This window comes from Oryctolagus cuniculus, chromosome 13, assembly GCF_964237555.1.
Source record: "Oryctolagus cuniculus chromosome 13, mOryCun1.1, whole genome shotgun sequence".
NCBI classification, from domain to species: domain Eukaryota; kingdom Metazoa; phylum Chordata; class Mammalia; order Lagomorpha; family Leporidae; genus Oryctolagus; species Oryctolagus cuniculus.
In genome coordinates this window covers 16,703,124-16,716,797 of record NC_091444.1, presented here as the reverse complement: position 1 = coordinate 16,716,797, position 13,674 = coordinate 16,703,124, and the positions used below count along the sequence as shown (strand labels likewise).

Below are 13,674 nucleotides of genomic sequence, written 5' to 3'. Positions count from 1 at the left end.
TGTATCCTTTTGATTTCTTTTTCTTCCCATTTACAAACATAGTGGCACTCCCCCCACCCCAAACCCTCCCTCCTGCCTGCACTCTAACCCTTTCATGGGAACTAACAGGTCCCATGAGAACTACATTAATCTGTTCTGGGGGCAGTGACCCCATGACCTAATTATCTCATACCATGCTGCACCTCTTCCTGCCACCTTTCAACCTTGCCATACTGAAGACCAAGCTTCTTACACATGAACCCTTGGGGAGTCTCAGCAGAAGGGAAGCTGCTATTTCAGCAAATTCAGGGACCTGATGTGGTTGATTGTGAGTGAGATAGGCTTCTTATGAGGAAATAGTAGCAGACCAGGGAGACTGTCAGGAGGAGTCCAGAATGCCAGACCACGGACTTTTGATAGTAGAATAGATAGAAGTAGGACCTCAGAACAGGTAGACATTGTGTAAACCGTCACCTGGTTCTCACTAGACTGATGGGAAGAAGATCTGCCTGAGGGTGAACTGCGCTTCCCAGATACTTTTCTCTAGATGCTTTAATTAAACTGTTCTCTAGTTACAGAACTTGAAGGCCAATTAGCAGCTAGAGGTCTATGTAAATCTTTTCATTGTGAGGGGAAGAGGTTTTTTGTTGTTTAAAAAGAAGTTACAATCAAAATGTATACAGTGAAAATTCTTGCTACCTCTGGTGGAGAGAATTGCTACACTGCCAGGCTTTTATCACCAAACTAAAAATCTACTTGGAAGAAAATAATTTTAAGAAAATGTTTATTTTATTTACTTATTTGTAAAGTAGAGAGAGAACTCTCATCTGCTTGTTCATTCTCCAAATGCCCAGATCCCAGGAACTCAGTTCAGACCTCCCATGTGAGTGGCAGGAACCCAACTACTTGAGCTGTCACTGCTGCCCTCCTTGGTGCACATGAGCAGGAAGCTGGAACTGGGAGTGGAGCTGGGAATTGACCCTAGACACTCTGATACGAGAAGTACCCTGACGTGAGAGATGTTGTAACTGGCATCTTAATCTCTACTCTACATGCTTCTCCCTGAAAATAAAATAATTTTAAGTTGCTGTTGCTACAAATTGGTATGAACTATAACAGCAAAGAAATATCCTAAGCAGGATTACTTTTTTATTACCTTTTTGCATCCTATAATTGTAACAATGTACTTCTTATTTTAACAGTACTATCAAAAATTTTGGTGGGACCGTGAGTATTATCCCAGTTGGGGAAGCAAAGACGTACATAAATGGAAAACATATTTTGGAACCCACAGTGTTACATCATGTAAGTTGATGAGTGCTACAGTTTATGGAACTGGTTAGCAAATTACTTAATGTCTTTGAGTCTCAGTTTTCTCTACAGTAAGATAAGGGAGTTGAATTAAATTAAGGGCTTTTCCATCTCAAAAATTTTCTTGCCTATTAGTTCACTGATTGTTTTCCTTTGTGCAAATACAAGTTATCTTACTATGAAGCAGTACCTGAATAGCCAAGCACTGACAGCATCATTCTGTGTCCTGCAGAGAGCTAGGCTTAGACTCAGGCCATACAGGATTAAAACCCCGACTCTGTCGTTTGCTGTGTGACCTTTGGCAAGTTAGTTAACTAGGTGATTGAATAACAGCATCCAAGTTAGGACACTTTTGAGGGCATTATTAATAATTAAATAAGAGGACCGGGTATAACCTGGTCATGTGGTCACTGTCTGTACAGTGTATCTTAGCTTTTAGAGGTAGCAGAGTATTCAGTGACATAGTCATTAGTGTGTCATTTTTAGAGCAGTATCTACAAGTAGTAAGCTTCCAATATCTAGTGTTATTATTAAACTCTGTGCTGTTTAGTTTTCTTATTCCTAAAATTGACCTAATTATACATGAGTGTATAAATGTGAAGTGTTGAATGCACTATTTGGCATATAGAAAACATTTAATAAAGGTTAGTTTCTATGATGTTTATGTTTATCATTAGATAAGTTTGAATTGTTGAGAATAATGATTTTTTTCCCTGATAATTTTTTGGTTCAGACTCATCTGACTGTAGTAAATTTTTTGTGTGCCTCAGGGTGATCGGGTAATTCTTGGTGGAGATCATTATTTTAGATTTAATCATCCAGTAGAGGTCCAGAAAGAGAAAAGACCACCTGGCAGAGATACTCTAACAAGTGAGGGTCCAAAAGACTTTGAATTTGCGAAAAATGAGTTGCTCATGGCACAGCGATCACAGTAAGTATTATTGCTGATGTGAAATAGAAAGTGCGTGTGATGGCCGCCTGTGATTAACTCCGGGTGCTGATTTCTAAGGATGTGTTTTTCTCTTGGTGCATTCATTCATTCCTTCAGCAGACATTTATTGAGCACGTATACCAAATGCTGACAATGCAAAAAGTGATTGAAACTTAGCTTCTAATTGGAGACCTTTGTTGTCTCCTGGTGCTGACAGATAAACAGTTATGACAAAGTGCTCCACAGCATGTGATGAAGCTGATGGGGTGAACCTGGCTGTGTCTGTAGACAGTGAAGGTTTGTTGGGGACAAGAAGACATCCCCTGAGTGGAGTCCCAAGAGAAGTTAGCCAGGAGGGCACAGGGGATTATATGTTTGGTCCTATTTTCTTCTTTTGCCCCAATTTTAGCTCATGCAATTCTATAGGATTTCTAGCTTGAGCAGTGTCCTTGAGCAGCTGAAAGGTAGAGAGTATCCATAAATAAAATGCTACTGAATTTGGAATTTACCTAAAAGGATCAGAGAATCATTAGGAATTTTAAGTAGACATAAGACACTTAGAGTCACATTTTTAGATCACCGTGACCCAAGTGGGAGGATGAGTTAGAGGCAAGGCAAGATTGCAGGCTGCAGGTGTAGTTAAGAGCCTGGTGAGGTGAGGGAAGGCTGCTTGGCTGGGAGCAGATAAATAGAAAGGAAATGAGACCCACAAAGCCTGGTGACCATTGAGGACAAGAGAAGACAAATCCGGAGTGACTGGTGTGGGCTGGACGTTTAAAAGACTCAAACTTCTTGTCCTCTTCAAATTTTTTTTATTATAGTACAGTAGCCATAGCATAACCTGGCCATTGCGGCCATCTGGGGAGTGAACCAGCAGATGGAAGACCTCTCTGCCTCTCCTTCTCTCTCTGTGTAACTCTGACTTTCAAATAAATCTTTAAAAAAAATTTATTCATTTTATTTGAAAAGTAGAGTGACACATAAGCACACACTATAAAGGGGCGGGGGGAAGAGAGAGAAAGAAAGAATTGAGATCTTCTATCTGCTGGTTCATTCCCCAAATGCCCACAACAGCGAGAACTAGGCCAGGTTGAAGCCAGGAGCCAGGAACTCCATCCTGATCTCCTATGCAGGTGGGAAGAACTCAAGTAGGCACCATCTGCCGTCTTCCCAAGCTCATTAGCAGGAAGCTTGATTGGAAGCAGCGGAGCTGAGACATGAACCAGCACCCTGATACAGGATGTGGCCATCGAAACTGGCAGCTTAGTCTGCTGTGCCACAACACCTGCCTAATTTGCCATTTTAACCATTTTTAAGTGTGCAGTTTAATGATGTTAAGTACTTTCATATGATTGGTCAGCCATCCTCACTGTCTGTCTCCAGAAGTTTTCTGTCATCCCAACCTGGAACTCTATTAATTAAACAGTAATTCCCTATTCTCATTTCTCCCTAGCTCTGGTAACCTCTAGCCCTCTTGCTTTTGACCTTCTTGTTCTTTTTACAGTCAAATTGGGAGTGGCCATTTCTATACAGTATAGTTGCTAAAGCATTGATTTTATTGAGACAAAAAAAACTTATTTTAGTTTTCTATGATTTTTCTCCTATATGTTGAGGGAAGACAACATTAATGTTTTGCCTTATCAGAATATCAAGTATACAAAGATAAATATATAGTTTATATATTTAAAAGTTAAATATAGTATAAATAAATGGTATAATCTCTGCTTTATCCGCTCTTGTATCATGTATTTTTAGGGCCATTTCAGCATTTTGCTAATCTGTGACCAAAGCATGAATTAAAAGTTATTGATGGGCTGGTGTGGTGGCACAGCATGTTCAGCTGCTGCCTGTGACGCTGGCATCCGTGTGGGTGCCATTTTGCATCCCGGCTGCTCCACTTCTGATCCAGTTCTCTGCTAGTGTAACTGGGAAGGTAGGCACAAGATGGCCCAAGTACCGGGACCCTGCCACCCGTGTGGGAGACCTAGATGGAGCTCTAAGCTTCTGGCTTTGGCCTGGCCCAGCTCTGGCCATTATGGCTATTTGGGGAGTGAACCAGTGGATGAAAGATCTCTGTCTCTCCCTCTTTTTCTGTAACTCTGCCTTTCAAATGAATAAATAAATAAATCTTCTAAGAAAAAGTTGATATGTGAAATATAATTTTTGTTCTAACTATTGTTAGTTTAAAATACTCTTTTTGGTGTTTGCTACAATATTAACTGTAGTATTTATTGTAATGTTTACTGTAACATTTTTATATAATTCCTTATACATTTGAAAAATATATTCACTTAAATGCCAGACATCCTCAATAATAACTAAGTTAGACATAAACAGACTTGGAAATTTTGAGAACACTGCTGAGAGAAGGTCAGAAATTAAGTTTTAAGATTTTTTAAATTTTTTTAAAGATTCATTTATTTATTTGAAAGGAACAGTTATGGGGAGGGGGGAGAGACAGAGAAAGAGAAATCTTCCATCTGTTGGTTCACTCCCCAAATGGCCGCAACGGTTGGGACTGGACTGATCTGAAGTCAGGAGCTTGGAGCTTCTTCTGGGTTTCCTATGTGAGTTCAGGGGTCCAAGTACCTGAGCCATCTTCTGCTGCTTTCCCAGGCACATTATCAGGGAGCTGGACTGGAAGTGGAACAGCCAGGACTTGAACCAATGCCCATATGGGATGCCAGCACTGCTGGTGGTGGCTTTACCTGCTATGCCACACGCTGGCCCCAAGTTTTAAGATTTAAATGTTTGTTCAATGGAAAATATTTTATTTTATTCTTAAAGATTTATTTTTTATTTGGAAGAATTACACAGAGAGAGGAGAGGCAGAGAGAGAGAGAGAAAGAGGTCCTCTATCTAATGGTTCACTCCCCAATTGGCCGCAACGTCTGGAGCTGGGCCACTCCGAAGCCAGGAGCCAGGAGCTTCCTCGGAGTCTCCCATGTGGGTGCAGGGCCCAAGGACTTGGGGCATCTTCTACTGCTTTCCCAGGCCGTAGCAGAAAGCTGGATTGGAAGAGGAGCAGCCGGGTCTCAAACCAGCACCCACATGGGATGCTGGCGCTTCAGGCCAGGGAGTTAACCTGCCGTGCCACAGCGCCAGCCCCTGGAAAACATTTTAATATGTTTGAGAACTGTTATAGAATATAAAGAATTCTTAATAATGTGCCCTGTAAATATCTTGCTGTTTTGTAGACTTGAAGCTGAAATAAAAGAGGCCCAGTTGAAAGCAAAGGAAGAGATGATGCAGGGAATCCAGATTGCAAAAGAAATGGCTCAGCAGGAGCTTTCTTCTCAAAAAGCTGCGTATGAGAGCAAGATACGAGCACTGGAAGCAGAACTGGTAAAGACAGAGCTGAGCTTTGGGTTTTGATTTCTTCCTTCTGACAGCGCAGCTCAAGGGATGTGCTGACCATAGACCTGACCATGTCTCATAAGGGTCCCGGGAAGGAAGAGCCGCGGCGAGTGCTGGCCCGCCTTCGTCTTGCGTCAGGAAGCGAGTTGGCCGTGGACCCAGTCACTGGAAGGGGACAAAGAGAGGCTGCTTCTTCCACTGCTGGAGTCGTGGCTCTTGCGGTCCCTGGCATGCTTGCGTTCCCCATTTAAAAGCTGGGCTGGTGCTGTTTAGTCAGGGCAGTTAACCGGATGGAGTGGAGAAGCTGCAGGGCCCCTTTTCTGTTAATCATGTCTTGTGCATTGATTTTTTAAAAGGAGAATTTGGTATTTTTAATATTATTTTTGAAAAGTGCTTTGTGTTTTTGCTTGTTATTTTCTATTATTGTCCCTTAAAGAAGGAAGAGTCTCAGAGGAAGAAACTGCAGGAGTTGCACACCCAGCAGGCTACCGACAGGATTGCGGAGCTAGAAAGGACAAAGCAGCGTCTGGAGCAGGAAGTACACGTCCGATCCCGGCGCCTGGAGATGGAGGCTCTGGCTGCAAAGCAGGTGATTGTGTCCCCGGCCACTCGCTGTGCTCGGAGGAAAAGCTGGGCTCTTTCCCTTTCTTTAAAGAGAATTTCACAGGAGAGCCAAGTGCAGGTCCCTCGGCAAGAACACCTCTTCTTACCCGTGAGCTGGCACTCACGCCTCATCACCCAGGTGTTCTGGAAGAGAGAGAACTCTTATTTCCAGCCAGTTGCATTTGTTTTCTTTTTATGCACCCACAGCTACCAGGTCATCAGTCATGCCCATGAGGTGATTAGGTGAAACGGCCCAGGCACAGTCTATGTAGCAGGCAGAAAGGCACAGCTCTCAGGTTGGGCGCAGCCTGATGTCAGGGCAAAGCGTTGTCTGCTCGTGGTAAGAGCTTCCGGCAGCTGCTTTCTGGGAGAACTCCCAGTGGGGTACTTCTAATGATTTTGCTTTGCGGAAGAATCATTGTATGTGTAATAAAACATGTTAATCATGAAATGAGTACTGTATAATTAGGTTTACTTATAGTGCATCGCCATTAGCAATCTGTTTTAAACATAGTATGTATGTTTAAGATATACAACATGATGATGTGGGATACATATACATCGTAAAATGGTTGCAACAGTTAGCCAAGTTAACAGTCATGTCAGTCTGGCTTTATAATTCTCTCTCTGTGGGCTTTCGTTGTGGGTCTGTGTGCTGAATGTCAATTAGGCTTTAGAAGACCACAGCATCCGCCACACCAGGATCCTGGAAGCTTTAGAGGCTGAAAAGCAAAAAATTGCTAAAGAAGTGCAAATTCTTCAGCAGAATCGGAGTAATAGGGACAAAACATTTACAAGTAAGTAAATGTTAAAGTTCGTCATTGTATCTAATGTGTTATAGATAGTTCCAGATGTTGCTGATTTGACTAGATTTAACTAAATGTATGAGTGATCATTTTTAGAACATTCAGTTTTGAGAATACTGAGTTATATCAGTGCTGCAGACTGAGTGTTTCTCTCATCTCAGAATTCCTGTGTTGAAATTCTAATCGCCAGCGGGACAGTATTAGAAGGTAGGGCCTTTTAATTGGCAGGTGATTAGGTCATGAGGGCAGAGTCTTCAGAAATGGAATTAGTGCCCTTAGGAAAGGAATTGCAGAGTTCCCTCACCCCTTCCACCGTGAGTACACAGCAAGAAGGTGGCCAGTTGCACCCCAGAGGGGAACCCTACCAGAACCTGATGGCACTGGCAGCCTATCACAGACTTCCAGCTCCAGAATGTGAGAACTGAATTTCTGTTGTCCATAAACCACCTGTCTACAGCAACTTGTTATAGAAGTTTGAACCAAGACAATAGGGAGTAGTAAGCAAAATTCCTAGCTTTAGTTCATGTGTAACATGCTTTTTTTAAATATATCTTATTCTAGTCCTTAATCCTTTTTTTTTTAAATCTAGTTATGCTGTTTAATCATTGGGTACTTTTCTTTTTCATTAAAGATTTATTCATTTATTTGAAGGCAGAGTTACGGAGAGGCAGAGACAGAGTGAGAGAGAGAGAGAGAGAGAGAGAGAGAAAGAGAAAGCGAAAGAGAGAGAGAGGTCTTCCATCCGCTGGTTCACTCCCCAGATGGCCGCAATGGCTGGAGCTGTGCTGATCTGAAGCCAGGAGCCAGGAGCTTCTTCTGGGTCTCCCACACAGGTGCAGGGGCCCAAGGGCTTGGGTCATCTTCTACTGCTTTTCTAGGCCATAGCAGAGAGCTGGATTGGAAGTGGAACAGCTGGGACTTGAAAAAGTACCCATATAGGATGCTGGCACTACAGGCAGTGGCTTTACCCACTGTGCCACTGCACTGGCCCCTCATTTGACCATTTTTTAAAGAGATTTTTTGTAGCTTTATTGAATTATAGTTGACAAAAATTATATTTATTTAAAATATATAACATGATTTTTTTTTTAAACTTTTATTTAATGCATATAAATTTCCAAAGTACGACTTATGGATTACAATGGCTTCCCCCCCATACCGTCCCTCCCACCCACAACCCTCCCCTTTCCCACTCCCTCTCCCCTTCCATTCACATCAAGATTTATTTTTGATTATCTTAATATACAGAAGATCAGCTTAGTATACATCAAGTATGGATTTCAACAGTTTGCTCCCACACAGAAACATAAAGTGAAAAATAATAGATGATTTTTTTTAAATGATGATGAAATCAGAGCAGACCTATTGTCATGTTTAATCCCAGTGAGAGTCAACTTGGGAATTGATAATTTCTTTTTTTTTTTTTTTTACAGAAGATCAGTTTAGTATGCATTAAGTAAGGATTTCAACAGTTTGCACCCCCATAGAAACACAAAGTGAAATATATTGTTTGAGTACTCGTTATAGCATTAAATCTCAATGTACAGCACATTAAGGATAGAGATCCTACATGAGGAGTAAGTGCACAGTGACTCCTGTTGTTGACTTTACCAATTGACACTCCTGTCTATGGCATCAGTAATCTCCCTATGCTCCAGTCATGAGTTTCCAAGGCTATGGAAGCCCTCTGAGTTCTCCGACTCTTATCTTGTTTAGACAAGGTCATAGTCAAAGTGGAGGTTCTCTCCTCCCTTCAGAGAAAGGTACCTCCTTCTTTGATGACCTGTTCTTTCCACTGGGATCTCACTTGCAGAGATCTTTTGCCAGAGTGTCTTGGCTTTCCATTCCTGAAATACTCTCATGAGCTTTTCAGCCAGCTCCGAATGCCTTTAGGGCTGATTCTGAGGCCAGAGTGCTATTTAGGACATCTGCCATTCTATGAGTCTGCTGAGTATCTCACTTCCCATGTTGGATCACTCTCCCCTTTATTTACTCCATCGGTTAGCGTTAGCAGGTACTAGACTTGTCTATGTGCTCCCTTTGACTTCCAGTCCCTCCACCATGACCAACTGTGAACTGAAACTGATCACCTGGAACAGTGAGATGGCATTGGTACATGCCACCTCGATGGGATTGAATTGGAATCCCCTGGTATGCTTCCAACTCCACCACTTGGGGCAAGTCAGCCTGAGCATGTCCCAAATTATACATCTCTTCCCTCTCCCATTCCCACCACCATGTTCAACAGGGATCACATTTCAGTTAATTTTCAACACTTAAGAATAACTGTGCATCAATTACAGATCTAAACCAGTCATATTAAGTAGAACTGATAAAAAAAACTACTAAGAGGGATAATGTATTAAGTTGTTCATTAACAGTCAGGGCTATGCTGATCAAGCCACCATTTCCCATAGTGTCCACCTCACTCCAACAGGTTTCCCTCTTGGTGTTCAGTCAGTCGTCACCGATCAGGGAGAACATATGGTATTTGTCCCTTTGGGACTGGCTTATTTCACTCAGCATGATGTGTTCCAGAGTCCTCCATTTTGTTGCAAATGACTGGATTTCGTTGTTTCTTACTGCGGTATAGTATTCTAAAGAGTACATGTCCCATAATTTCTTTATCCAGTCTATCGTTGATGGGCATTTAGGTTGGTTCCAGGTCTTAGCTATTGTGAATTGAGCTGCAATAAACATTAGGGTGTAGACCTCTTTTTTGTTTGCCAATTTAAATTCCTTTGGGTAAATTCCAAGGAGTGGGATGGCTGGGTCGAACGGTAGGGTTATCTTCAGGTTTCTGAGGAATCTCCAGATTTTTAAGTGGAGATCTTTCTATCATATTATTTCCTTCTTTCTTTTTAAAAGTTTTTAAAAAGATTCATTTATTTATTTGAAAGACAGAGTACAGAGGGAGAGACAGAGAAATAGATCGTCCACGTGCTGGTTTACTCCCCAAATGGCTGCAGTAGCCTGGGCTGGGCCAGGCTGAAGCCTGGAACTCCATCTGGGTCTCCCACATGTGAGCAGGGGCTCAAGCACTTGAGCCATCTTCTGCTGCTTTCCAGGAGCATTAGCAAGGAGCGGGAGTGGAAGCAGAGCAGCCAGGACTTGAACTGGTGTTCATGTGGATGACGGTGTCACAGGTGGCAGCTTAACCCACTGCACCACAGTGCTGGCCCCAGTGTGAGGTCTTTATATACATGTGAACTGATTACCACAGTTAAGTTAATTAACACATCTATCATCTCTTGTAGTTAGCATTTTAATCTTGTGTGTGTTGTAAGAAGTTCCACTCTCTTGGAAGAGCTCAAGTATATAGTACAGCATTAAGAGTCGTAACCCATGCTGTACATTAGATGTACAGAGCTTACTCAGTGTGCATGGCTGAAACTTTGCTCCCTTGACCCGCGTCCCAGTTCCCCCACTTGGCAGTATCCGGTCACCACTGTTCTTTCTGCTTCTGTGAGGTTGGCTGTTTTGGATTCCACACACAAATGAGTTTATGGAACATTCGGTGTTTTTTGTCTGGCTTATTTCACTTAGCATAATATATTTTAGGTTCATTAGTATGCTTGGAAATGGCAGAATTTGTTTGTCTTTTCTGGCTGGATAATAGTCCACTGTCTAAATATATCACTTTTCTTTATATCTGTCAGCATAGACTTGGCTATTTAAATAGCCTTGGCTATAGACACTTGTTTCTGTGTCTTGGCTGTTGTGAGCAGTGCTGCAGTGAGTGTAGGAGTGTGGATATATCTACAAAGTGCTGATTTCATTTGCTTTTATTATATTCCCAGAAGAGGGATTGCTAGGTCATAGAGTAGTTCTGTTTTTAATTTTTTGTGAAATCTCCATACTGGTTTTCATAATGGCTATACCAGTTTACATTCCCACCAGCAGTGTACCAGGATTACCTTTCCCTAACAACCTCATCAACGCTTGTTATCTTTTTGTCTTTCTGATAATAGTTCAACAGGTAAGGTGATATCTTGTGGTTATATTTGTATTTCCTGACTAATAGTGCTATTGAACACCTTTTTATTATTAGCCATTTGTGCCTCTCTCTTTTTTTTTAAAGATTTATTTGAAAGGCAGAGTTACAGAGAGAGAGAGAGGGAGAGATAGAGAGATCTTTCATTCCCTGGTTCACTTCCCAAATGGCTGTAACAGCCAGGGCTGGGCCAGCTGGAAGCCAGCAGCCAGGAGCCAGGAGCCTCCCATGTGGGTGCAGGGGCCCAAGTACCTGGGCCCATCCTCTGTTGCTTTCCCAGGTGCCTTAGCAGGGAGCTGGATCGGAAGTGGAGCAGCCAGGACTTGAACCGGTGCCCATCTGAGATGTCAGCGTTGCAGGTGTTAAGTCATCGCACCACAGTGGCGGCTTAACCTGTTATGCCACAGTGCCAGCTTCTGTTTGTGTTTTCTTTTGAGAAATGACTATTCAGATCCTCTGCTCATTTTAAAGATCAGATTCCTCATTTTCCTGTAGCTGAATTGTCTGAATTCCTTATATATTCTGGATATTAATCCCTTATCAGATATGATTTGCAAATGTTTTCTTTGATCCTGAAGGTTGTCTCTTTGTTCTGTTGATTGTTTCATTTGCTGAACCAAAGCTTTTTAGTTCAATGAAATCTCATATATCTCTTTTTGCTGTTTGTTGTATCTAAAATAGTCATTGCTCAGAGCAATTTCAAGAAGCTTTTTCCTTCTGTTTTCTTCTAGTAGTTTATAATTTCAGACCTTATGTTTAAATATTTAATCCATTTTGAGTTGGTTTTTGCATATATATGTCAGATGAGGGTCAGATTTTATTCTGCATGTGGTTATGCAGTTTTCCCAGTACCATTTATTGAAGATCAGGTTACCATAAATATATGAATTTATTTCTGGGCTCTCTGTTCTGTCTCATTAGTCTGTGTTTTTATGCCTATACCTTGTTTTAGCTTTGTAGTATATTTATTTATTTATTTTATTGGAGAGGCAAGGAGACAGACTAACAGAAAGATGGACTGACAGAGATAGAGAGCTCCCATCCACTGGTTCACCCCCTAAAAGCCCACAGTGGCTGGGGTCAGAGCCAGGAACTTTGAATGCAATCCAGGTCTCTCATATGGGTAGCAGAAAACCAACCTTTGCTGTCTCCTAGGGTCTGCATTGTCAGGAAACTAGAGTCAGGAGCCAGAGTCAGGCATTGAACCCAGGCGCTCTGGTGTGAGAAACAGGAATTTTAGCTGCTAGGCTAAATGCCACTCCCTTTGTAGCAAATCAAACAGTGTGATTCCTCTAATTTTGTTATTTTAGCTCAAGATTGCTTTAGCCATTGTAGGTCTTTTGTGGTCTCCTAGGAATTTTATATTCTAGCAGTTTTCTTATGGAGATTTTAGGATTTTCTCATCTGTAATCCATTTTACTTCTTCCTTCCCAGTTTGAATGAGTGCTTCTTTGTCTTTCCCAGTTATTGTGGCTAAGACTTGCGGTACTGTGTTGAATGGTAGTGCAGAGTGGCCTTTATTATGTTGAGGTATGTTCCTCATAGACAATGTGTTGAGAGTCTATCATGAAAGAATGTTGTTTTTATATTCTGCACCTGTTAAAATGATCATATAATCTTGTTTTTTCAATGAAGTGTATCACCTTGATTTGTGTTTGTTGAACCATTCTTGCATCCTAGAGACAAATCTCACTTAATCAAGATATATAATCCTTTTTTATATACTATTGAATCTGGTTTGTTGGTACTTTGTTGAGGTTTCTTAAATCTATGAGGAGTCTTCAAAAAGTTCATGAAAAATACATATGATAAAAATATATGAATTTAATTTTTTGCACCAAAAAGATTGACTTATTTATTTGAAAGCGTTACACAGAGAGAGAAGGAGAGGCAGAGAGAGAGAGAGAAGTCTTCCATCCACTGATTTACTCCCCAACTCACTGCAATGGCCAGAGCTGTGCCTACCGGAAGCCAAGAGCCAGGATCCTTTTCTGGGTCTCCCACGTGGTGCAGGGACCCAAGGACTTGGACCATCTTCCACTACTTTCCCAGGCCATAGCAGAGAGCTGGATTCCAAGTGGAGGCACCAATATGGGATGCCGGCACTGCAGGTGGCGACTTAACCTGCTGCACCAAAGTGCCGGCCCCCAAAATAATAAATTTTGATTTCATTTTCCCACAAACTTTTTGAAGCCCCTTTGTCGTTCATTGGGGACATTGGCTTGTCTTGTGATGTCTTTGTCTGGCGGTAGTATCAGAGTAATGCTAGTCTCATAGACTGCGTTGGAAGTGTTTTCTTTTTAGTTTTTTTGAAGAGTTTGAAAGGATTAGTGTGAATTCTTTAAATGTTTTATAGAATTCTCCAGTAAAACCATTAGGTCCTGAGAGGGTTTTGATTGTATGCTATATTTTTTTGTACATTTCTATGTAGAAAACAACATGGTTTTAATGTGGAAAACAACATGGTTTTAATGTAGACTTTTTTCACTATGGAAAATTTTCAAACTATAAAAAGACTACAACAATAAACCACATGTACTTGTGAACATATGTTCAATCTTGTTGCAGGTGTACTTAATCCCCCTGCTTTCATATTTTGAAGCAAATCCCAGATACATCATTGAGATGTACAACTTCACTGTATATCTCCAAATCAGTAAGGATTCTTTTCCTTTCCTTCTCTCCTATTGTCA

General features: G+C 41.5%; 1 protein-coding gene across 1 annotated transcript in view; it reads left to right on the top strand.

Moving 5' to 3' along the window:
• Positions 1 to 13,674, top strand: part of KIF14 (kinesin family member 14) — a 70,471-nt gene that overhangs the window by 27,426 nt on the left and 29,371 nt on the right. The window contains exons 15-19 of the mRNA XM_017347875.3: positions 1,182 to 1,284; positions 2,061 to 2,221; positions 5,419 to 5,566; positions 6,015 to 6,167; positions 6,852 to 6,978. Of these exons, the coding sequence (XP_017203364.1) occupies positions 1,182 to 1,284; positions 2,061 to 2,221; positions 5,419 to 5,566; positions 6,015 to 6,167; positions 6,852 to 6,978 (692 nt within the window). The remainder of the gene's footprint in view (positions 1 to 1,181; positions 1,285 to 2,060; positions 2,222 to 5,418; positions 5,567 to 6,014; positions 6,168 to 6,851; positions 6,979 to 13,674) is intronic.